This window comes from Erythranthe guttata, chromosome 3 (genome assembly GCF_056151865.1).
Source record: "Erythranthe guttata isolate IM_541 chromosome 3, IM_541, whole genome shotgun sequence".
NCBI lineage: Eukaryota > Viridiplantae > Streptophyta > Magnoliopsida > Lamiales > Phrymaceae > Erythranthe > Erythranthe guttata.
Window position 1 is genome coordinate 15,150,196 of NC_142535.1, and position 26,553 is coordinate 15,176,748.

The following is a 26,553-nucleotide window of genomic DNA, read 5'->3' on the forward strand; positions in this document are numbered from 1 at the left end:
CGGCTCTCCCCTCCGTGTGTGTGTGTTCTCTTTTTTTTTTCTTTTCGCTTCAGTCATATGTAGTTATATACAATCAGTCCCGCAAACACGAGCAACTCATCACACACGTCCGGTATCGATTGAGTTTGGGTACAACTATCTTAACCAATACCATACCCAAAAATCACCAAAACATTCGCGAGTAAATTCAACGAGCAGGCGTATTTCTTCTCGACATCAACTGCTCACAGAGGTACATTTTTTCTAGCATGATCTTATATCAAAGTAATTTTAACTAGCAGAACGAATGATTGTTCGTTGCAAGATATAGCATTTTAAACAAACAAGCTTTATTGTGGTGTTTCTGAGTTGTTTTGTACTCTTATCTAAATTTCGATTCAACTGCAGTTAATTTATTAATTTATTCTACCAGTTCAATTTGTTCATGTTTCTATAGTAATTTATTAATTTATTCTACCAGTTCAATTTGTTCATGTTTCTATAGTTCAGCAATTTAGTTTAGTTTATGCACTATATTTATTTTCTAGTTTAGTTCTGTTTGTATACCGGATCGGACTTTTAGTGGTTACCGGCTCGAATAAAACTTTCGTTGTTTGCTTTATTTTAGCGGAATTTTCTAATAAACGGGAGCTTTTTAATGTCGCATCGTGTATTTTGGCTTGCAATGTTTAGTTACACATCTTTGCTGCATATATTTTTCAAATGATTATCCGTTGGAATCTGTCTAATGTTTGTAGTTTTCTTGATTTCTGATACATTATACAGAGTCTCTCAAATGTGGGTAAAAGTAAAACCGATTTCCGAGCGGACGAGGATGTATTTGGTGATCGGTTGCACTACGGGAGCTATATATTAACGGACTCGGTTTCATTAAAACGAAGGCTCCCTTGCCTTAGGTGAAGAGGTTGAGAAAAGCTGTGCTGGAACTTGTAATGCATGTTCTACTATTGAAAATGTGTTTCGGAATTTATTTGGATCGGAAGAGAAATATATATATGTAAGATATTGCTTTTTGATTCGATTCCAATTTTCAAAAATAAGTTCAAAAATTCTATTATTCCGTTGATAATTACATTAATAATATCAATACTTGATGTAGTTTATATTATAGGTGAATAATCGATTTTGATTCAGAAAATTAAGATGTTGGAACAAAAAAATGTTAATCCAATTTTCAAAATTTTGATTTTCGACTTTCTTCTTAACTACGAGCGGCACCATTAAAGAAGTTGGAAATATATTATTACGAAAGGTCTAAAACAATAAAGATTTCTGGATGAAGATAGAGTTTAATGGAATTTGTAGGGCAAATTACGGTCACCCCTGAGTTAAGGTCAAATTACGAAAATCTTCTTCTGTTTGAGTAATTACTAATTACAACCACCCCAACTATGTATAAATTTAGGGCCAACTATGTATAAATTTAGGGACGTTCCCGAATTACGTAAATTTTATCAAAAATATTTAAAAGAGGGATAATTGTAACTACCCAAATAAGAGCAGTTTTTTCGTAATTTGACCTTACGATAGTGTGGCCGTAATTTGCCCTTTTACAAATACCAAGGAATTCAATATTCGTAATCAGAAGGATAATTATGTAATATACCACACCTTCTTTGGGGTTACAGAGGAATTTCAGTAAAGCTGGAGGTCTAAGATGATAATTGTTAAAAATATCGCCTAGCGTGCGTAGCATACTGAAACACGTTGCCCATAGATATCTCGACCTACTATATAAACCGCCCACCTTTTTGACTTTGCCTATAATTCTGTTCCCGTCAAACCCCACATCATCACACCTATCCAGCCGTCGAAATATCCGCACAACACTCATTTGTAGCCATTGGATCACCTCACCCCCTTAATAAATACTGTCATACATTTTGTTATGAAGGCGCGTATTCTTCTTTTTCTATGTTTCAGCTATGCACCGGTGTCAATTTTTTTTTCTTCTAATTTCTGCTAATTCTTGTAGATCGTGATATCACCTTCTTTTTGGCTATGGATTTTAGGATTTTGATTCCCGAAATAATTTTTCGCCCATCTATTTCAGCGTAATTCTGATATTATGTTCTTCGATCGTCATCCAATTGGCGAACGCGGTTTTGGATCGATGAGTTTCGGGTAGATCTGCTTCGTTTATGAACCGATAGCGGTTTCGGATCGACGAGTTTCGGTTATGATCCGATTGCGGTTTCGGATCCGGATCGACGAGTTTCGGTTGTGAACCGATTGCAGTTGCGGATCGACGAGTTTCGGTAAATGAACCGATTGCTGCTGGTATTTTACAGATCTGCTCATAACATGTTCTAATTTTTTTTAAATATAATTTTGTGTTCCGTAATATGATATTGGTATGTTGTTTGATCTGTAGCAGTGATTTGTGCGTGGAATCTTCAATCTGATTCCAGAAAGGTGTATTTTGTTTAACGGAATCATCTACCCGGGGCACTTGCGGTAATTTACTAATCTCTTAAACGTTATCATCTCGTAATTGATTACTTTTGTTTGTTCGTGAGTTATCTTAGCTTTTGGATTAGTAATCAACGAGCTGATTAATTATTTATGTACACAGTTGATGCGGATTTAACTGACGATGATTGTTCGTGAGCTATTTTGGCATGTGAAGATCAATCTCGTATTACGGAACAAGGTTCTTATGATCTGTGTTGCTATTTTACTTGAAAATTCTAAAGTCTGTATAGTTCTGTTAAAAAAAAAAGAGAAAAAAAGAGAGAGAGAGCGATGAATCTCGAAAAATCGAGAGGAGTCTGGTATATCGACCTTTGCCATGAAGGGTGCGCTCGCATGGCAGGTCACCACTCAATAAAATATTATTTTTTGTGTCGGAGGGGAGATGGCACGGCGATTTGGCCCGGCTCTCCGCTCCTTGTGTGGTTCCCTTGTTTTTTTTTTTTTTTTTTTTGTTTTTCGTTTCCCTTTCCCTTCCGTCTCAGTTCAACGGTCACGCATACGCATACAGCCTCGCCGACACTTCAATATTCATCAACTCATGGATTTTGGTTATAACTTTTATCTTTAACAAAAACTATATACCCAATAATCACCAAAAACAATTGCAACAATTGCGAGTAAATTCAGCAATCAGGCGTATTCAATCGACAGGCATATTCAATGGATTCGGTCTTGTGGACGTTAACCGCCCTCAGAGGTACAAATTCTATTTTCATCAGACAATTGAAATTCCATGTTCTTTTATTAATTAAATCATGTGCCCTTTTTCCATCCACTAAATCTTGTTCGAATCCGTACAAGTCGATCTCTATTATGTAGTTTATATAGATTTCAGTATATTTTATGGGAATTTAATCAAATCAACTCACAACGTGGTTTATTTTCGAAGCTGTGTAATTTTTGAAGGTGTGTATTCTCATATTGTTCCATTTTTTCTATCATATTGTGTTCTTATAAATTTTGTACTTGTAGTAATTATAAACTTTATTCTATTAGTTAAATTTCTGGTTACTCAGAAGCCAGTCTTGTAATTGTATGTTCTGATTAACAAAGTTGCAAATTCTCTTAATTGTAATGGACGCTTCAAAGCTGCTGTTGCTCGTCCTTACATGATTGGTTGAAGTTGGTGCTGGGGCAGATGGAAGATGACGAGCAATAAGAAATTCTGCTGATTTTTATGATTTGTGATAATAGAGAAAAAAGTTTTGCTTCACTTTGTGCTCTTAAATAAATGGTATAATCTTAGTCGAGCGACGAGGAATTTTGTTTAGATTGTACACTTCCCTTTTCTGCTATGTCTGCTTGTATATGTACATGGTTTTATTTTTGAACTTCCCCCGGTTATCGGCTCGATTTAAATCATGTCTTGCAATATTGACTAGATATTTTCGTCTGTGCCTTGTCTTCAAAGAGGAAAGTTCAAATGCAGTTTTTTTTTTTACTATTGGCTGTAATGATATTTAGATTTTGGTTTGATTTATTGGGAAAAACGGCTTGTGTGTCTAATTATCTGGTTTTATTTGATTCTCTTACATCTACAGGGCGGCTCATTGTTTTGGCAAAACTGAGTTTAAACTGCGAAGACGTTTGGCACGTAGAATTTTTTGTTGGATTACTGTAGTGTTCTCTAATCAAGAAGTTGAGGGTGTGAAGAAGCTTTGTAGGAGAATACAAGAGCTCAAATTATGTGTTAAACATGAACCCTAACAAGCTTCTGAAATTGTGGTTAGTATTATCTCTTACGCGAAGAATTTTTATCGACCCCTAAACATATTTAAGGTTATATTCATTCTATCGGTAATACAATTGAAGTTCAAATGTGAAATATTTGGATTGAAAAGTTGTTCTAACAAATATGATTTTTTACTTTGGAAAAAGAGTCGGAAGAGTTTAAAATTTTGGCCAGGTCTTACTGAAAATATATTTACCCTGCTACTGTGTGTGCTTGTTCGACGAATGGATCCATAAGCTCAGTAATGGAAGAGCGCTCAATCACTTTTGTGCATTGAGAGGATGGGGGTTCGATTCCGCCTGGGTCCCCTTTTAATTGTACGATGCCGTTGTAGTTTTATTGATCTGCATTTCTTTATGTTTGTCTGTCAATTTGAATGAATCAAAGTCAGTTTAAGTGATACCATGTTGTTTATTACTTGCATAGTTAAAATTCCGTAATTATTATTATTTTTTGGTCTTCTTATGCATTATATATACTATTGTGAGCACACACACAAACTTTTTGGTATTGTTGCCTTCAGTCAGTTTTAGGGGGTATTTGATTTCAAATGATAATATAGGAAAAAGCAGGAAAAAGCAAACATTTTATGTCATTTACGTTGGAAAAAAAAAGTTTTATTTGAATTTGAAAGTTCAAAATTGGAATACAATATGAATGATTATATATTGTTCTCCTTTTTTATTCGAAAGAAACTTAAAATTCTTAAATATCTATTTTTTTAAAAATTGTATTGCAAGGATTAATAATTGATTATTACGTGATATACCATACCTTCCAAGGGCTGCAGAACAATTTCATCAAAGGTAGAGGGCTAGATGACAATAAGAAAAACTTCCATGGGTTGCAGAAGAATTTATTCAAAGGTAGAGGGCCAGTTGACAATTATAAAACAAACGTGCGTAGCATGTTGAAACACGTTGCCCAGCTATTAAGCCGTCCGATTTAACCGGCCTACCTTGTCTATAATTCTGTCTCCGTGTAACCCCACACCATTCAAAACACATCCAGCCGTAGAAAATATCCTCAAACACTCGTTTGTGGCCGTTGGATCATCTCACCCCCTTACTATATAATGTCTGCATCCCGCTACATTAAACTAATCGTCATCTTAATTCTATCGCCGCCTCGGCTCAATCTCTCTTCTCCTCCCATCTACACTTTGTATTTTATTCCTTTTTTCAATTTCTTTTGTTATTAATTCCTGTAAATCGTGAGATGATCTACTTCTTGGCTATGGATTTTAGGGTTTTGGTCCCCGAAATAACTTTTGTGCAGCTGAATTTAGGTTTCGGATCGATGAGTTTCGGGTAGATCAGATTCGATTATGAGGTAATTTACAGATCTGGTACGGCCGGGCGTTTCTCAACGGCGGCGGATCTGATACGGCCGGGCGTTGCTGTATGGCGGCGGATCTGATACGGCCGGGCGTTGTTGCTCTACGGCGGCGGCGGATCACTAAAGTTGGATTCTGTTTAACGGAATCATCTACCCGGCATTTAAGGTAATTTACAGAGAAATACCATCTCGAAATTGATGATTTTTATTTTTTTCGCGAATTTTCTGTAGTTGTTGAATTGTGTGTTACGGAGCTGGATAATTATGTAATTGCAGATGTGGTGTACGCAATTGATGCAATACAGTGGAAGATGATTGCTTGTTGGCCTGAGATTCTTCAATGCCGATTTTTTTTGTTTTTTTGGTAGGATAGTTATTGAAAAAAATAGAGAGATAGAGAGGAAATAGGTATGGTAGTCTCTAATCGACTTTTGCCATGAAGGGTGCGCTCGCATGGCAGGTCACCCACTCAATAAAAAAATATTTTTTGTGTTGGAGGGGAGATGGCACGGCGTTTTGGCCCGGCTCTCCCCTCCGTGTGTGGTTCGGTTTTTTTATTTGCCTTCCTCCTTAGTCTCACAAGCACGCGCGGCACCCGATTATCAACTCAGCAACTCGACAAGTACATTTGGTTTTTATTGGGGTTGGTTACAACTATTATATTAGCAAATTCTAAACCCATAGCAATTGCCAAACATCACCATAAATCATCCAAAATTCGACCGGCAGGCGTATTCATCCATTTGAGCTCGACAATCAACCAATAACGAGGTACAAATTTATTTTCATTGATAATTGGATGTCCTAAGCTTAGTTCTTGCTGTTTATTCAACATAGCAACAGAGTTATGATTTAGTATGACAAACAAGCCAATTTTTTAACGACTTACGAATACAATGTTGTACTGTTGTATCTCATGGTTGCTATTTCTTGTTGGCATAAAGTTTTCTGTACTAAATCTATTGAAATCAGTTATCAATTTATTTTTTAACTTAAATTTGTGGTTGTTTGAGGCAAGTTCCGTTGTGATTATCTAGTTTGGAGACAAGGCATCTTGTATGTAATATTCGTAGATAGAGATGTAAATTCTGGTGTATAGTCGGAGCTGAGAACTTGCTGTATTGGATGTTGGAGCAATAATATATTCGATGACGTGGCATTTGGTGGTTATATGCTCGTGGCGAGGAAGAAGATCTGCTCTGGATTCTGCTCTGGATTCTGCTCTGTTAAAACTGTTTATGTTCCTTGATGCTGATGGTGGAAGATTTTGCCGACGACTTCTTGTTTTAAATGGTATAATCTCATTCAAAGAACCGAACTTTGTTTAGATTGAAGAGAATATTTTTTTCCGGCAATGTCTGCAGGTTATTGTTGTCATTTCTGAACTTGTCACCTTCCTAGTGTCTATATGATTGAAATATTTTCAAGTTTCGACTCTTGATACTAGCAATATATATAATTTTAATTTAGTTTATTAGTTTACGGTGTTTATTTTTGTTGAATGTTTGTTAAAATTGAGTGTCTGATATCTTGAGGGTTAGCTATATTTCTTGTGTGCTTACCTGTCAGATTTTATCACTAGGTATTTTAAAAGAATGAAATGTGTTGATGATTAACTTTAAAATTAATTCTTTCTGTTTGGAAGTTGAAGAATAGAACCCTAGTGAAAAAGTGAACCAAGTAGGGATATTATAGTTTAGGATGTGCGTTTGTTCGATGAATAGATCCAAAAGCTCAGAAATGGGAGAGCGCTCAATCACTTGTGTGAATTTGAGAGGATGGTGGTTCGATTCCACCTGGGTCTCCTTATGATATTAACTGTATATGATTTTCATTCAATTTCGAATTAAACAATATCTGATGTATGATTTTCATTCAATTTCGAATTAAACAATATCTGATGAACGATCGTTGATGAAGAGAAGCTGATTAAGGCAATCAGCTTAAAAAATTGCATTCTTGATTTTGCCTCGATTGATGAAGGCTGCTGAAGCAATACTAGTAATGAATGAACAGTCGGAGTCGATCTTGAACCATTGAGAGGGGGGCTTGTTCCATTGCTCGGAGAAAGGCTGTCAAGCTTTGAGTGCACTTGAAAGTTGGCTGGTCTAGTGAGAGATACAGCCTTGTTGGAGCCTGGAGGTGATTGGGAGCAGATCCTTCCGGCAAAAAGGGCTCCGATTGTTTACCTCATCAACGCAAGGGGCAGAGAGAATGTTTACGAGGGTTTTTTAGATGCTCCACCCGGTGGAATACACCCGGCGACATTGAACCATTGGTTTACATATAATAAAACATACCCACCCACTCACCCATGTGTATACGTGCTTAGCGGGTGATTATAGTTCAAAATCTCCCGGCGTAATAGGTGTATAGCATCTTAGGCCTTTTACGAGTTTATGTTTGATGTCATTATTTTCTAATTAATAAATTCAGCATATAACTTCAAAAAAGAAAGAAAAAAAGTCAATGTTGAAAATATCAAATACGTTGCCAACCTATACGATGGAATGGAAATTTAAATTTATTATTATTATTATTATTTTTTTAATTTCGCCAATTGTTGTTTGATTTTTTTTTTTATAAATTTTTTTCATAATTCCAAAATACTCTAATATTCAAATTTTTTTCAAGAACTTTCTGGATGATATATATATGGAATCTTGATTTTTGATCCGATATTAATTTTCATTAAAAAAAGTTTTTCTCAAAAAAATATATTTACTATAAATATTACTATATATTTTATATTATTGGCGAATGCCAAAAAAAATAATGTCCATCTATAAATTATGTCCACCCCTCGGGGTGCAAACATCATCTCCCCTTATTTCTGTCTCCCTCTAGGGTTCTTCAACTCCTTTGGATTCTACAATTTTGGTTCCCCCAATTAATTAGGTTTTGTCCGTCCATCTGATCTGATGTTGGATCGTCAATCGTCATCCAATTCGCCGCCGTGGTTTCGGATCGATGCCGTTGATCGCTTTCGATTTTTCATCGGATTGAGGTATATTTTTAATTAATACATCTCCTCGATCGGTAGTTTGTGTTATTAAAATTATATATTAATTGCGCGTTCCATGCATATCTGATTTTGATCTTTGTTCGCTCTGAAAGAGTACTGATCTATGCAAGAGGATGAAATCGGAATATATGGATTTCGTACGTTTAATAGAAGCTAAGAATCTTCCCAGTTCTTGAGGTGATTTGTCATATGATATACTTATTTTTATCTTATATATTGATTTGGTTCTTGAATTCTCTATAGCTATTTTTGGATTGTGTGTTAACCGGATGGTCAACTTTTTATAATCCTCGATCGATTGTCATTCAGGTGTGTATATCCAGTTAATCCGATTGGCCGACGGTGATTGTTCGTCTTCGTCTACTTGTTTCAAGATTTTAGTCTTGACATAGTTATGTAAGAGAAAGAGAGTTAGTCATGTGATTCATGAGATGATAGAATATGATGATGCCGATAAAGTTGTCTACCCTATCGACCTTTGCCATGAAGGGTGCGCTCGCATGGCAGGTTACCGAATCAATAAAAGTATCATTTTTGGTGTTTGGAGGGGAGACATGGCGCGGCTATTTGGCCCGGCCCGGCTCTCCCCTCCGGGTGTGTGTGTGTGTTGTCTTCTTTCCTTCCCTTTCTTCTTACCGCCATGGCAACACTTCTCAGAATTCAATCGTAAAAAAGTAAAAAAATAGTACCCAAACAAATGTCTGCTGAGTTAATTCAGTGTGATGGAGTCTTAACCAACACATTCCACCCCAAGTTTGAATATTTGTTTGATCAAGGACAGAGCAACCGACTTATTATACATTTTGTTAAACAAGCAAGGTTCAAATTTCCAGTTCGTTGTTTGTCGGAAACTTTGTGTTGTATAATGATTATGATCTAGTTCGGAGCCAAAAGGCATGATGGTGTTTGTAATAGTAGAGAGATGTAGATTCTGGTTGTATAGATCATTGGAGCCGGACCTATTTAGTGTTAGTTTGAAGCCCGTGCTCGTAGTTTCCGATCGAGAGCTTGATGATGTGGCAGCTTGTGCTTACGTGTGCTGGTGGCGATCGATGATTCTGCTATGCTATTATGCTGGAGAAGAAGATTCTGTCCGGTAGCTGTCTTGAGAGGTATGTTCTCAATCCAGAGTCTCAGATTTTTGAATTTTCGCATGTGCATTGTCCTCGAAGTTGAAGCTTTAACTGCGTATTTGAATTGCATACAAGATGTTCGATTATGTGTTAACGAGCTGGCTAATTATTAACTACTTTTTAGTTCAGGTGTGGTACGTGTTCAATCAAAGTATTATTAGCTGATGGCGATGGTTGTTGAAGCGAAGTCTCGACAATGGTTGAAGAAGCTTCTAGAGCATGTAACTAGGTATTTTCTTGTATAATTTTAGCGAGGAGAGAGAGAGAGAGAGAGTCGTATGGTTGTCTCTACAATCGACCTTTGCCATGAAGGGTGCGCTCGCATGGCAGGTCACCGCATCAATAAAATATTATTTTGTGTGTCGGAGGGGAGATGGCACAGGCGATTTGCTCGGCTCTCTCCTCTGAGTGTGTCGTGCCCGTTTGTTTGTTTTTTTTTTTCTTCTCTCCGTCTTATGTTAACGGCGGCACTTCAATGTAATTTATATTTAATTTATTGCGATGGAATCTATAAAATAAAATTTTAGACTGGTTACGTTCGTTCGACTCTGTTGGAACAAGATGTATTTATCTTACATTTATTTATTGTAATTTTTTTAAATATATATATTTCGTCGGACTGTGATCAAATGGAATATCGGAAAAACCAATGGGTTTAACACCCCAAGTTTGAGGGAATTGGTGTTGTGTGTACTTAGTTTGGAGCCAACTGCCAAAGGCATGTTATTTGTAACAGTAGAGAATGTAAATTCTGGTAGAACATTGTTTAGCATGATATTTTTTTTAATTTATTTATTATTTTTTTATTATATATATATATATATCTATATTGAAAATAATGTTAATACATTATTTCGGAGACGATATTTTTTTTTTATTATCAAGTTATAATCAAATGAAATTCGAAGTACGGTAAATTCTTGAATTTTATTGATTAAAGAAGAAGAGATGCTCAAAGAGAGATTCAAAACTTGAGGAATGTGCAAATATATTGTCAAATGACAAATCACATACAATTCACCAACTCTTCATTACATAATTGGATGTACTAAGTTAAATTCTCGTTTTATTCAACATAGCAACCAAGTTATGATTTAGTATGACAAACATGCCAATTTGTTCACGACATACGGATACAATGTCGTATTGTTGCATCTCATGGTGGCTATAATTTCTTGTTGACAAAAACTTTTCTATATTAAATCTGCTGCAATCAGTTATTCGTGTCGAATGTTGTGGTAAAACTAATTTTACGTGTATTCGTGTCGAATGTTGTGGTAAAACTAATTTTCTGATATCTTTGAGGATTATTTTTGTATTACTGCGTGGGAAGATTTATTCATGATGTTTCTACTGCGCCTTTGATAAGAAATGCAGTAATTAGGTACCTACCTGTAAACTTTGATCAATTAGTATTTTAATAAATTAAATGGGTTGATGATTAAATTTTAAATTAATTCATGATGTTTGGAAGTTGTAAGAAGAGTAGAACCCTAGTAAAAAAGTGAACCAAGTAGGGACATTATAGTAATTTAGGATGTTTCGTTTGTTGAATGAATAGGATCCAAAAGCTCAGAAATGGGAGAGCGCTCAATCACTTCGTTTGAGTTTGAGACGATGAAGTGGATCACTACTCACGTGCTAGATGGTCCTGAGATACCTGCGAACAGAGAACACGTGAACTAGGTTGGGAGTTGATCCGACGGAAACCCCTCCGACGCTCAAGTCAGACGTGCGGATAATAGAGGTAATTGAGAGAATACAAATTTTTGTATTGCTCAGATAATAGGACATACCTTTAATAAATGAATTATATCGTTACTTATACATTGACGATTGGGTTGCGGTTAATTTGTGGGCCCAAACTTTATTTGAAGGTGATTGGACTTTCGTAATAGTATTCTTCTAAATCGGGCTCGTGGCCCATTACGTAAAGAAATAGTAGGCAACCCAATTAGGCATATCATAACTGTATATGATTTTAATTCAATTTGAAATAAACATCATATGGACGATCATTCTTGATTTTAGCTTTGATTGATGTAGCGAGTCTTGGCAGTGGCGTAGTTCGATGAATGTGCTTAGACGACATAATGAATGTACAGTCGGAGTTGATCTTGAACCATCGAGAGGGCCGCTTATTCATTGCTCGGAGAAAGGCTGTCAAGCTTTAAGTGCGCTTGAAAGTTGGCTGGTCCAGTGATATGCGGCCTTGTTGGAGGCGATTAGCTCATCGACACAAGGGGCGGAGAGATGTTTACGAGGGTTTTATAGATGCTAACCCGTTAGAAGCGATCTTAAATCATTGATTAACATATAATAATACACACTCCAATGTGTGCGTGTATATCTATGGTTCAAAATCTAAGAGTGTATTACACATGGTGTATAACACCAAGTGTATTCTCGATTTCTTTTTTTTAATTCTCCAATTATGATTTGATTTTTTTTTTTCAATTTTGTAGCAACCTTTTTTTCATAATTCTAAAATACTCTAATATTCATTTTTTTCCAAAATTTCTAGATCGGAATTAAAATATATATGGTTTTATTTTTTATTTCTTATCCAATTCAATTTTTTTTATAAAGAAGAGAAGATATATCTATTATAAATATTACTATATATTTGATATTATTTGGTGAATGCAAAAACAGAATTTTTTTTTTTTGATATTTCTGGTTTTCGATTGAGATCCATAAAATTTCGGTTATTGAATTCCAATTTCCGATATTACTCAGAAGATAATTAAATTAATTTTAATCCAAAATATAAGGGGGATTAACACCCAAGGGTAATAAGGTCAAACACTAATCCGGAACGTTCCCCATAAAAGGATTTAAAAAGAGGCGTGTGATTAACAAACAGTTGTACCTTATTTACAATTCTATTTCGACTGCAACTCTCTACATCAATGATCAAACTATAAATAATAAATAATTTCTGTCTCCCTCCCTCTAGGGTTCTTCAACTCCTTCTTCATCCATCTTAGATTCATTCATTCTGAGATTTGATTCATCTGCTTTTTATTTGTTTGTGGCTATGGATTCTACGATTTTGGCTCCCGAATTAATTAATTAGGTTTTGGCCGTACATCTGATTTGATGTTGGATCATCATCCAATTCTCCGACGTGGTTTCGGATCGACGCTGTTGATCGCTTTCGATTTTTCATCGGATTGAGGTATATTTTTAATTAATACATCTCCTCGATCGGTAGTTTGCGTTATTATTATTATATATTAATTGCGCGTTCCATGCATATCTGATTTTGATCTATGTTTGTTCTGAAAGAGTACTGATCTATGGAAGAGGATGAAATCAGAATATATGGATTCCGTACGTTTAATAGAAGCTAAGAATCTTCCCAGTTCTTGAGGTGATTTGTCATATGATATACTTATTTTTATCTTATATATTGGTTTGGTTCTTATAGTTGTTGGATTATATGTTGACATGATTGGTAAACTTTTAATAATCCTCGATCGATCGTCATTCAGGTATATATATATCCAGTTAATCGGATTAGCCGATGGTGATTGTTCGTTAGTAGTTTCCGAATGCGGAATGCTTGTGTTGCGTTGCATTATTCACAGGCGAGATTGTATAGTCTTGATAGTTATGTAAAGGAAAGAGAGTGAGTCACGAGATTCTTGATAAAATAGAATATATGATTAATCATGCTGATGATTCAGTTTGTCTACCCTATCGACCTTTGCCATGAAGGGTGCGCTCGCATGGCAGGTCACCGAATCAATAAAAGTATCATTTTTGGTGTTGGAGGGGATACATGGCCCGGCTCTCCCCTCCGGGTGTGTGTGTGTGTTGTCTTCTTTCCTTCCCTTTCTTCTTACCGCCATGGCAACACTTCTCAGAATTCAATCGTAAAAAAGTAAAAAAATAGTACCCAAACAAATGTCTGCTGAGTTAATTCAGTGTGATGGAGTCTTAACCAACACATTCCACCCCAAGTTTGAATATTCGTTTGATCAACGACAGAGCAACCGACTTATTATACATTTTGTTAAACAAGCAAGATTCAAATTTCCAGTTCGTTGTTTGACGGAAACTTTGTGGTTGTATGATTACCTAGTTTGGAGCCAAAAGGCATGATGGTGTTTGTAATAGTAGAGAGACGTAGATTCTGATTGTATTTAGTGTTAGTTTGGAGCCCGTGCTCGTGGTTTCCGATCGAGAGCTTGATGATGTGGCAGCTTGTTCTAATTACATGCTGCTGACGATCGAAGATTCTGCTATGCCTATGCTATAATGTTGGAGAAGAAGATTCTGTCCGGTAGCTGTTTTCAGAGGTATGTTCTCAATCCAGAGTGTTAGAATTTTTTAACTTTCGCATGTGCATTGTCCTCGAAGTTGAAGCTTTAACTGCATATTTGAATTGCATACAGATGTTCGATTATGAGTTAACGAGCTGGCTAATTATTAACTACTTTTTGGTTCAGGGCGTGTTCAATTGAAGTATTATTAGCTGATGGCGATGGTTGTTGAAGTGAAGTCTCGGCAATGGTTGAAGAAGCTTCTAGAGCATGTAACTAGGTATTTTCTTGTATAATTTTAACGAGAGAGAGAGAGAGACTCTTATGGTAGTCTCTACCGATCGACCTTTGCCATGATGGGTGCGCTCGCATGGCAGGTCACCGCATCAATAAAAATAAAATTATTATTAGCTGATGTCGATGGTTGTTGAAGTGAAGTCTCGACAATGGTTGAAGAAGCTTCTAGAGCATGTAACTAGGTATTTTCTTGTATAATTTTAGAGAGAGAGAGAGAGAGAGAGAGAGAGAGAGAGAGAGAGAGAGAGAGAGAGAGAGACTCTTATAGTTGTCTCTACCGATCGACCTTTGCCATGAAGGGTGCGCTCGCATGGCAGGTCACTGGATCAATAAAAATTTTATTAGCTGATGGCGATGGTTGTTGAAGTGAAGTCTCGACAATGGTCGAAGAAGCTTTTAGAGCATGTAACTAGGTATTTTCTTGTATAATTTTTTAGAGAGAGAGAGAGAGACTCTTATGGTTGTCTCTACCGATCGACCTTTGCCATGAAGGGTGCGCTCGCATGGCAGGTCACCGCATCAATAAAAATATTTTTAGCTGATGGCGATGGTTGTTGAAGTGAAGTCTCGACAATGGTTGAAGAAGCTTTTAGAGCATGTAACTAGGTATTTTCTTGTATAATTTTAAAGAGAGAGAGAGAGAGAGAGAGAGAGAGAGAGAGAGAGTGTCTTATGCTTGTCTCTAACGATCGACCTTTGCCATGAAGGGTGCGCTCGCATGGCAGGTCACCGCATCAATAAAAATAAAAATATTATTAATTAGCTGATGGCGATGGTTGTTGAAGTGAAGTCTCGACAATGGTTGAAGAAGCTTCTAGAGCATGTAACTAGGTATTTTCTTGTATAATTTTAACGAGAGAGAGAGAGACTCGTATTGTTGCCCCTACAGATCGACCTTTGCCATGAAGGGTGCGCTCGCATGGCAGGTCACTGCATCAATAAAAATTTTATTAGCTGATGGCGATGGTTGTTGAAGTGAAGTCTCGACAATGGTTGAAGAAGCTTCTAGAGCATGTAACTAGGTATTTCTTGTATATTTTTTTATAGAGAGAGAGAGACTCTTATCGTTGTCTCTACCGATCGACCTTTGCCATGAAGGGTGCGCTCGCATGGCAGGTCACCGCATCAATAAAAATATTTTTAGCTGATGGCGATGGTTGTTGAAGTGAAGTTTCGACAATGGTTGAAGAAGCTTTTAGAGCATGTAACTAGGTATTTTCTTGTATAATTTTAACGAGAGAGAGTCTTATGCTTGTCTCTAACGATCGACCTTTGCCATGAAGGGTGCGCTCGCATGGCAGGTCACGGCATCAATAAAAATATTATTAGCTGATGGCGATGGTTGTTGAAGTGAAGTCTCGACAATGGTTGAAGAAGCTTCTAGAGCATTTAACTAGGTATTTTCTTAGAGAGAGAGAGAGAGAGAGAGAGAGAGAGAGAGAGAGACTCTTATGGTTGTCTCTACCGATCGACCTTTGCCATGAAGGGTGCGCTCGCATGGCAGGTCCCCGCATTAATAAAATATTATTTTGTGTCGGTTGGGAGATGGCACAGGCGATTGCTCGGATCTATCCTCTGAGTGTGTCGTTTCCCTTTTTTTCCTTCTTTTTTTTCCCCACTCTGTCTTGTGTTATTTGCGGCACTTCAATAGTAATTTATTTAATTTATTTCGATGGAATCCATAAAATAAAAATTTAGACTGGTTATTCTTCGTTCGACTACATTTATTTATTGTAATTTTTTTTTTAATGTAGACTCTAGTTAATTATATCATTGGAAGCCGGACCTATTTAGTGTTAGATTGAAGCCCGTGCTCGTGGTTTCCGATCAAGAGCCTGATGATGTGGCAGCTTGTGCTTATGTGTGCTGGTGGCGATTGAAGATTCTGCTATGCTATTATGCTGGAGAAGAGATTCTGTTCGGTAGTTGTTTTCAGAGGTATGTTCTCAATCCGGAGTGTTAGATTTTTGAACTTTCGCATGTGCATTGTCCTCGAAGTTGAAGCTTTGACTGCGTATTTGAAATTGCATATAAGATGTTCGATTATGAGTTCACGAGCTGACTAATTATTAATTAAGTTTTGGTTCAGGTGTGGTACGTGTTCAATTAAAGTATTATTAGCTGATGGCGATGGTTTTTGAAGTGAAGTCTCGACAATGGTTGAAGAAGCTTCTAGAGCATGTAACTAGGTATTTTCTTGTATAATTTTAACTAGAGAGAGAGAGTGTCTCTTATAGTTGTCTCTACCGACCGACCTTTGCCATGAAGGGTGCGCTCGCATGGCAGGTCACCGCATCAATAAAAATATTTTTAGCTGATGGCGATGGTTGTTGAAGTGAAGTCTCGACAATGGTTGAAGAAGCTTCTAGAGCATGTAACTAGGTATTTTCTTGTATAATTTTAACGAGAGAGAGAGAGACTCTTATGGTTGTCTCTACCAATCGACCTTTGCCATGAAGGGTGCGCTCGCATGGCAGGTCACCGCATCAATAAAAATATTATTAGCTGATGGCGATGGTTTTTGAAGTGAAGTCTCGACAATGGTTGAAGAAGCTTCTAGAGCATGTAACTAGGTATTTTCTTGTATTATTTTAGAGAGAGAGAGAGAGAAAGACTCTTATAGTTGTCTCTACCGATCGACCTTTGCCATGAAGGGTGCGCTCGCATGGCAGGTCACCGCATCAATAAAAATATTTTTAGCTGATGGCGATGGTTGTTGAAGTGGAGTCTCGACAATGGTTGAAGAAGCTTCTAGAGCATGTAACTAGGTATTTTCTTGTATAATTTCAACGAGAGAGAGAGAGACTCTTATGGTTGTCTCTACCGATCGACCTTTGCCATGAAGGGTGCGCTCGCATGGCAGATCACCGCATCAATAAAAATAAAAATATTATTAGCTGATGGCGATGGTTGTTGAAGTGAAGTCTCGACAATGGTTGAAGAAGTTTCTAGAGCATGTAACTAGGTATTTTCTTTTATAATTTTAACGAGAGAGAGAGAGAGACTCTTATTGTTGTCTCTACCGATCGACCTTTGCCATGAAGGGTGCGCTCGCATGGCAGGTCACTGCATCAATAAAAATTTTATTAGCTGATGGCGATGGTTGTTGAAGTGAAGTCTCGACAATGGTTGAAGAAGCTTTTAGAGCATGTAACTAGGTATTTTCTTGTATAATTTTTTAGAGAGAGAGAGAGAGAGAGAGACTCTTATTGTTGTCTCTACCGATCGACCTTTGCCATGAAGGGTGCGCTCGCATGGCAGGTCACCGCATCAATAAAAATAAAAATATTATTAGCTGATGGCGATGGTTGTTGAAGTGAAGTCTCGACAATGGTTGAAGAAGCTTCTAGAGCATGTAACTAGGTATTTTCTTGTATAATTTTTTATAGAGAGAGAGAGACTCGTATGGTTGTCTCTACCGATCGACCTTTGCCATGAAGGGTGCGCTCGCATGGCAGGTCACCGCATCAATAAAAATATTTTTAGCTGATGGCGATGGTTGTTGAAGTGAAGTCTCGACAATGGTTGAAGAAGCTTTTAGAGCATGTAACTAGGTATTTTCTTGTATAATTTTAACGAGAGAGAGAGAGAGAGAGAGAGAGAGAGAGAGAGAGAGAGAGAGAGAGAGAGAGAGAGAGAGAGAGAGAGAGAGAGAGACTCTTATGGTTGTCTCTACCGATCGAGCTTTGCCATGAAGGGTGCGCTCGCATGGCAGGTCCCCGCATTAATAAAACATTATTTTGTGTCGGTGGGGAGATGGCACAGGCGATTGCTCGGCTCTATCCTCTGAGTGTGTCGTTTCCCTTCTTTTCCTTTTTTTTTTCCCCACTCTGTCTTGTGTTATTGGCGGCACTTCAATTATAATTTATTTAATTTATTTCGATGGAATCTATAAAATAAAAATTTAGACTGGTTATTCTTCGTTCGACTACATTTATTTATTGTAATTTTTTTTTCTAATGTAGACTCTGGTTAATTATATCATTGGAGCCGGACCTATTTAGTGTTAGATTGAAGCCCGTGCTCGTGGTTTCCGATCGAGAGCCTGATGATGTGGCAGCTTGTGCTTACGTGTGCTGGTGGCGATTGAAGATTCTGCTATGCCATTATGCTGGAGAAGAGATTCTGTTCGGTAGTTGTTTTCAGAGGTATGTTCTCAATCCGGAGTGTTAGATTTTTGAATTTTCGCATGTGCATTGTCCTCGAAGTTGAAGCTTTGACTGCGTATTTGAAATTGCATATAAGATGTTCGATTATGAGTTCACGAGCTGACTAATTATTAATTAAGTTTTGGTTCAGGTGTGGTACGTGTTCAATTAAAGTATTATTAGCTGATGGCGATGGTTGTTGAAGCGAAGTCTCGACAATGGTTGAAGAAGCTTCTAGAGCATGTAACTAGGTATTTTTCTTGTATAATTTTAACGAGAAGAGAGAGAGAGAGAGAGACCGATAGAGAGATAGAGAAGTTTGGGGAGAGAGAGAGAGAGATAGAGAGAGAGAGACTCGTATGGTTGTCTCTACGATCGACCTTTGCCATGAACTCGCATGGCAGGTCACCGCATTAATAAAATATTATTTTTTGTGTCGGAGGGGAGATGGCACAGGCGATTTGCTCGGCTCTCTCCTGAGTGTGTCGTTCCCTTTTTTTATTTTTTTCGCTCCGTCTTATGTTAATGGCGGCACTTCAATTGTAATTTATTTCGATGGAATCTATAAAATAAAAATTAGACTGGTTACTCTTCCTTCGACTCTGTTGGAGCAGATGTATTCATGGTTATCGAATCGGAAAATATCGGCGTATCGTTTTCCTCCGTGTATCGTATCGTATCGTTATCGTATCGTATCGTACGATATTTAACTAACTATTAAAAATAATAAAATATATATATCAACATAATAAAAATACTATAAAAATGTAAAATTTAATATTTTAAAATCAAACCACTCATTCCTAATTTCTTAAAAAAATAATCTATCATAAAATATATCATAAAATGGGACATAAGTCATAACTACTCATAAAAATAACATCAACAAAGTTCAAATTTTGATCCCTAATTTGTAAAAAACTAATCTATCACTCATAATCTTCAAGATCAATGTAACTTAATTTTTTTCACCCACCAATTTCAAATGAGTGTCTTCTTCCTCATGGTCATCAATCTCTTTAACTTCATCAACTCCAACTTTGGCATTTTCCTATTTTCTCTTATCAATATAAAACTTGGCGTGTAAATTTCTAGGATCTAATATATTGAAAAAATATTAAATAATATTGAAGTTCGTTTTCAGACCCTGATAATGTGAATATATCGTTTTCTTCTTTTTTTCTTTTATTTTTTAATTTTTAAATTTTTTTAAATTTTTTTAAATTTTTTAATTTTTTTTTTAATATTTTGACTAATATCGTAAATATCGTATCGTATCGTGATATGGCGATACGATACGATATCTCGCGATATTTAACGGTATTTATGCATAGCCGATACATATTATGAGTTGTATCGTTTTGATTGGGACCGTACCGTCTCGCGATATATATCGCGGTATCTCGCGAGTTTAACTACTATGGATGTATTCATCTTACATTTATTTATTAGGTTAAATTACAAATACCCCCCTGAGGTATGGTCAAATTACAAAAAACCCCCTCTTGTTTGGATAATTACATCTACCCCCCTCAACTATGATTTTTTCTTAAACCTCCACCTTTATGGTGCCAAATTCAACATAGTCATCTAGATTCCGTGAAATGTGGTCTAGTTTGTACTCTTTTTGTGTAAAAAATACAGTTTCTGATGCACACAAACTGATATATACAAGCTAAAAATCACATAATATGATCATCTTGCTTCATAATGTAGAGTTTGAATGGGATAAAACGGGTACAAAAGTGATAATATTCCATATAATCTCGAAGATTCCACTAAATTTGATGAGTTGAGGGGGGTGGTTGTAATTATTCAAACAAGAGGGGTGTTTTTGTAATTGCACCATACCTCGGGGGGGTGTTTGTAATTTACCCTATTTATTATAATTTTTTTTTTAATATATTTCGTCGTAATGTGATCAAATCGGATATCGGAAAACCCAATGGGTTTCACCCTTAGTTTGAGGGAATTGGTGTTGTGTACACTTAGTTTGGAGCCAAAGGCATGTTGTTTGTAATAGTAGAGAATGTAAATTCTTTTAGAACATTGTTTAGCATGATACTTTTTATTTATTTATTAATTTTTATTATATGTATATATCTGGAGAATATTGAAAGTAATTGTTAAACTTAATACATTATTTCTGAGACGAATTTTTTTTACTATCAAGTTATAATTAAATGAAATTCGTGTTGTTTCGAAGTTCCGAAATACGGTAAGTTCTTGAATTTTATTGATTAAAGAACAAGAGATGCTCAAAGAGGAATTATGCAAAATATGATGAATGTGCAAAACTGCAAATATATTGTCAAATGACAATTCACCAACTCTTTATTGCTTAAGGTGGTGTTTGTAAAAATACATTTAAAAACAGAAGTTAATATTTGTGCGTTAAGTTAGTACTAAGTACTTATTCCAAAAAGTTAACGAGTATTTGCAAATACGTTGGAAATCAACTTATACAGAGGTGCTTTTCAACTTTATAGCTTAAAACAACTAATTTAAGACGAACAAATAATTCTGCAAACACCTAAAAAACAGATTACGAGAAGAAACACACGTCCAATTTCTACGATATACGTAAAAACACCTTATTCGATTTTTCTAAATACAAAAAACAAAAACAAAAAAATGTTATTCACAGAGAGATGCAGTCAAGAACATATGTGCACAAAATGCAATTATTTTTCCATCACTCACTCTCCTATAAACAACAAAATGCATCAAAACTCTCTCTCAATTGAAATGTAAACACTACGAAAGAAGAAAAAAAAAACGAGACGTTTACAAACAACAACTATATAAGGCGTCTCTTAAAGGTGCGTGTGGTTGTCTGGTAAGTACGGACGAGCAAACCTACACCAATTCCGACGCCAAGGCAAATGCCGAGCCCTATTCCGACGCCCACTCTAACTCCGGCATTGAACCACGACAGCTCACCGTCTTCACCTTCTACATATTCCGTTTGTCTCCAGTATAAACTGTCGTATTCTTCTTCACTTTCTGGTTTATAATTTTTGTATTCCGCAACCTATTAAACAGAAAAAAAAAGGGTACTCGTAAAATAAGTTTATTTTATAACCATTAACACATAACGCACACATAAAATACAAAATCGAGGTAGTTATTCTCGTCGAAACTTACGCAAATCAATTTCTAGAAAAAACGAGATCTCTAAATGAAATTATAAGAGCGTGACATCACTCATATGTAGTGATTGTCACCTTTCACAAGTGTAGAAATAACTGCAAGAAAATTTCTGATAAAAAACCCGATTTTTTTTAAACTTATTTAAACAAATTCTGTACTGGCAGAAAGTAATTTTAGGGAAAATTACAATCTGCCTCTGCCCTCGAGTTTATCTTTAAACTTACCTAGACTCGTATCTTAATTCTACGAATCAATGGTTGATTTATCATACATTACGAGATACAACTAACTACGTCAATTGGTTGAGTTCCATAATTTCTAAGGTAAAAAAAGGATAAATATAACATGGGGTATCGTTTCAAAATTTAAATGCACGCATGCACACACTTTTCCAAACAATGCAAATCAAAACGGGACACAAAACTGATTATATATTACCAGACAAGTTGAAGAGCCGATATTATTTATTACAAGAAGCACAATCATAAATCATATTCTTTTTATTTTTTATTTTTATTTCAAGAAAACTTTTAAGAGTTATGGTCACACCCTATCCTAATTCCTATCCTTAAAGATATAATTATTATCCTCAAAAAGTTGCAAAAAGGGCCCCACATTTGCAATCTACCTACCTGTATATATATATATAGTATATTATATATATATATTCAGTGATGATGGTCCAATGTTGTCTGTTTGGAAAGCAGGATATGGATAATATATAAGAGAGAAAGGGAGAAGACAATATACAATATAATTAGCCCATCTCTTTAATATCTGTGCCTCTGCCCCATACCTTCATTACATATCCTGGATAAGATTCGACTGCTAGCCTAGGATTCAGTCCCAAATAACAACACATGTTTCACATGAGGAAGCATGCATATGAGACACAACCCATTGGATAAGATTATTTATCCTGTGTGATTGCCATTTCCCATTATTCAAGATTTTGTTCCGTGGAGGAATGGGAAACTTATTCCGACGAACCAAGTGCATTCATTAATCGATTTAACTAGTAGTAGTCGGCAAAAAAAAAAAAAGACAACTTTAATTTGTTAGCATTCATTAAAAAATGGACAATCCTTTTTCTTGATCCAAGAAGGGTTTTTTTAATTTTAGGATCTCGAACTAAAGAAGTAGCTTCACTTCTATAACGACGAACATTCGTTTCAAAATTTTATCTTCAACATAACTCAGACGGGATTAAAGGGATATCGATACATCTAACTATTATTCAGGCTTAAATAAAATCTAAATTTAAATTCATAAAATGCAGGGTTTTTTACAAACAAAATGGAAGCATGCAAGAAAAATAAATCAACATAAGAATATTATTACCTGCAGATCATGCCCCGGTGCAACTTCTTCGTGGGACCCGTTAGCATCGTACTCTGGAATCGGATTCAGCATACCCTTCCTATGCTTCTTTCTTGGATTAATTTGCAAAGTCTTGGTCAGTATAATCGGAGTACCCGAAAAACAACCTGCCACATAGACTTCAATCGTAGGCGAAGAAGAAGAAGAATCGGGCCCCACTATTTGCTTCCCCTTCAAAAATCCCGAGCCAGCACTAATCACCGATTCGCAACTCATACTCCATCTCCTAGCCGCACCATTATTATACGACTCACCGCCACCAACGCATCCATTGCTACTGGAACTCTCTAGAACACCGGAAATTACGAGATCGCCCTTATCGAAAACCTCGAATCTCACACTGTCCGTTAACCTCACGCTATCCGTGCTGACAAAAGTGGCCTCCTCGGATTTCCTGTCCACTCTGTCACGTCTGAGAGTGGATGAGATCCCTTGTGAATTCATCGAGCACCTTGCCCCGTTCACTTCGAGAACTGTGTCGGGCCCCACGGGGATGTGGCTGAGCGTGAGGCATTCGGGGGTAGAATCGTCCACGGTGAAATTGCTGATTCTGACGTAGAACACTCTTATGTCGAACCAGGACACAACGAATTTAGGATGTCTGATAATTTGCAGGCCTGGATCGGTTACATGCCCGTTACTATGATATTGATGAGAATTATCCATTCTTGAAAAAGAAACCTAATTTTTCGAAATGGATTCTCTTTAAGGACATCAATTTGCTGAGATTAACGAAGCTGAACAAAATACGAGGTAATATTCGTGTTAGAATTATCACATAAGTGTGCTGTATCAAGAATCATTTTAACAACATCTTGATAAGAAACTGAGTAATTAATAATTATTATATAAAAGCCTTAAAAAGCAGACATGAATATTTTCCAACAGATTATTACTACAGCAGAAAATTGTGCATACAGTTACATCTGTAATAGAAATATTAGTTAATGTTGCCATTTTGTAAGGAAAGGGGATCCTAATTACAAGGGTGTTGATCAAATAATTCCATTTACTAATTAATCTTTTCACCCAAAAAAAGAAAAAAAAAAAAAAAATCAACCCAAGGGGGGTTTTTGCCCCTGAAAAGTAGAACAGAATCAAAATTATAAAGGGAAGAATAGTATTTCAGCATTAGAATCAAAATCCCAACAAAAAAATAAATCTGGTGAAGTTATCAAGAACCCTAAAACACAGTCCTAAATGGATAGGCAAAACAATCATTAAAAAAGAAGAGAGTAGAAATTTATACCAAAATCCATCTCAGAAGCAAAAGAACTAACTGATTATAAATACAGTATATGAACAACAGTCACAGACTCTCTGACTCAGAGAGAGAGAGAGGAGAGAGAGAGGGGGAGAGAGAAATATATACACATGTCAAAGAATCCAGCAAGCCAACTTAAAACACTCAGAGAAAGAAAAGGACAAAAACCTAATTGAAAAAAATGAAAATCAAAATTAAAATGCCAAAGGGGGGTTTAACAATAATTATTGATAAATAACTTACTAAGAAATCACTCTCTTCAAGAATCAGAGTCCAATCACCTTATGATTCCTGAAAATCGCTTTCTTGCAGAATTAAAAAAAAAAAAAAAAAAAAAAAAAAATCGGATCTTTGATCTCCCCCACGCAGTTTTTTTTGTGGCCCAAAATTAAATACAAATAACCCCTTCAAATTCTCTGGGTAAAATATCACAATCAACACAGATTAATAAAAATAAAATAAAAAAAAGAAAAAAGATTGGATTTTTCTTTTTGGGGTTGCAGAGCAATTGCAATATATCTGGGAAGAAGATTCCAGAATTAGTAAAAATCTGGAATTGTTTATTAGGGGTGGGTTGACTATTCTAACAAGAATACGTACACAAGAATTGCTCCTAATTATGTATGTATATATATATACATACATGCAAATAATAGATTAATTTTGTTGGCCTGTAAAACTTCTGATGGAGATTGGGGGTGGGTTAATCTGACCTTATCCGAAAAATATTTGCAGATTACGAGGTCGGCGTGTATTTTTCATTACAATGAAAGTGATGTTCAAGACTTGAGATTAATTAGCAGAAATTATGAACAACTGCTTTTTATTTCACAAAATATATTAATATCCAATTTAAAAAGATTGGTAAACATATTTATATTTTAGACAAGGAAATGGGAGAACTTTTAAATTGGGCCAAACATAGCCCAAGGTTTTGGTTTTGTAGACCAAGTTAATAATATATGTACTAAATTTGAATTTTCAACAACTCCTATTTTTAGCAATAATATACAATGATTTGAAGTATGTCAAGGATAATTTTCTTTTCCTTTTAGTAATTATAGTTAAACCTTTATAAATTGATACAGCGGAGACTAACAAAATTCTGTTAATTTGGCGAAATATTAAATTATTGTACTAACAAGTTAATACATTTTTACTGAATTGGGACTGAAAGAAATTATTATTTAAGCGAGGTTATTAATTTATCGAATATTAATTTATTAAGGTTCTTTGTAAAACGAAAATAATTGTAGAGGGTAAGGTAGTTACTAAATTTATTCATTGATAGCCTATAGACTTGAGTTTCTATTTTTATTGTTGGCCTAACTATGAATCTTGTCAATCGAAATGTTATTATCTTCAACTATTTAGTCAATATAACTTATATTACTTAATAGTGCCGACCAAACAAGTCGTAGGTATTGACTTATCGCCTTTTTTATAGAAGTTAAGATGAAAGAAGTCGTAGAAGTGAACTGGTTGTTGATGGAGTAAGATAGCGCGTAGTCAAATAAGTCGAGTTTTAATTATCTAAGCTTGTTGGATTGACATTGTAAAGGAACATAATTACCAATACAAATTTAATAATGGATTGTCAAAATAAAATTTCAAATTTTCACCATTTCGATCCGAAAATTCGACTCTCTAATATTATTATAAAAAAAAATCATCCTAATTCCCTACCTTTTTCTGGAACGAAATTGGAAATAGTCTCGCACTTGCAATTTTGTTTTTTGAAATTTCCGGAAAATGCCAATTCTGATGCAATCGGTTCGATTCCCACCATAATATTGAGGCACCAAAGCCAACAGAATACTGTAGTGGTCCGCCGACAAGCTCATTCGGACCGGAGGAAGTTCCGGAAATGTAATTATTAATCAAGGTTTAAGTTAATAAACTCGGGGTTGAGGTTTGAACCACCAAGTAACAGAAGAAAAAATAAAGAGAAATGTATGTGTGTGTGTATATATATAGATACATAATAAATTATATACACACAACAGAGAAGAGCTAGAGCTTGCGAAGAAGACACAAGTGGGTCAGACTGCGACGCTGCACACTGGAAAAATCCATACCCCACTTCTCATAACCTAACCATTCATCATCACCACACGTAAAAACCAGTAAAATTTTTTTCGATAATCCCACATTTTTCCTCTTCACCAAATTCCATATTCTACACTTTAAATATATAAACACAAATTATACACACACACACACACACACACACACACACAGTACAAAAATATTCTTAGTTAACCATATGAGTTAGATGAAAAGTCTCGGCCACCCCTTCTCTCTCTCTCTCTCTCTCTCTCTCTCTCTCTCTCTCTC

At 35.9% G+C, this 26,553-nt stretch overlaps 1 protein-coding gene and 3 long non-coding RNA genes across 15 annotated transcripts; 3 read left to right on the top strand and 1 right to left on the bottom strand.

Annotated features, from left to right (window-relative positions):
- The first annotated feature begins 5,095 nt into the window (after positions 1–5,095).
- LOC105965927 (uncharacterized) lies at positions 5,096–6,972 on the top strand. Its single transcript, XR_016030357.1, has 2 exons — positions 5,096–5,711; positions 5,822–6,972. It is a non-coding gene; the product is annotated as an uncharacterized LOC105965927 (long non-coding RNA).
- A 1,345-nt stretch (positions 6,973–8,317) lies between these two features.
- Positions 8,318–10,242, top strand: LOC105965958 (uncharacterized). The gene is made up of 4 exons (XR_001173504.2): positions 8,318–8,552; positions 8,663–8,747; positions 8,880–9,682; positions 9,833–10,242. It is a non-coding gene; the product is annotated as an uncharacterized LOC105965958 (long non-coding RNA).
- A 2,323-nt stretch (positions 10,243–12,565) lies between these two features.
- On the top strand, positions 12,566–19,016 carry LOC148771903 (uncharacterized). Of its 9 annotated transcripts, XR_016030348.1 has the most exons (8): positions 12,566–12,884; positions 12,995–13,079; positions 13,201–14,010; positions 14,161–15,293; positions 16,026–16,209; positions 16,361–16,844; positions 18,237–18,419; positions 18,571–19,016. It is a non-coding gene; the product is annotated as an uncharacterized LOC148771903 (long non-coding RNA). The 9 variants fall into 9 exon arrangements; XR_016030352.1 differs by lacking the exon at positions 16,361–16,844; XR_016030353.1 differs by lacking the exon at positions 16,361–16,844 and having other exon boundaries at positions 12,569–12,884; positions 14,161–14,254.
- Positions 19,017–20,964: 1,948 nt separating this feature from the next.
- LOC105965965 (Erythronate-4-phosphate dehydrogenase family protein) lies at positions 20,965–25,103 on the bottom strand. Of its 4 annotated transcripts, none has more exons than XM_088815633.1 (3): positions 24,930–25,103; positions 22,914–23,689; positions 20,965–21,453 (listed from the first exon to the last, which is right to left on the bottom strand). In XM_088815633.1, the coding sequence occupies exons 2-3, from the start codon at positions 23,616–23,618 to the stop codon at positions 21,220–21,222; spliced, it is 939 nt and encodes a 312-aa protein (XP_088671759.1). In that variant the 5' UTR covers positions 23,619–23,689; positions 24,930–25,103; the 3' UTR covers positions 20,965–21,219. The 4 variants fall into 4 exon arrangements, with proteins under 4 accessions (XP_088671759.1, XP_012845964.2, XP_088671760.1 ...); XM_012990510.2 differs by having other exon boundaries at positions 24,460–24,979; XM_088815634.1 differs by lacking the exon at positions 24,930–25,103 and adding an exon at positions 24,498–24,820.
- Between the last annotated feature and the right edge of the window lie 1,450 nt (positions 25,104–26,553).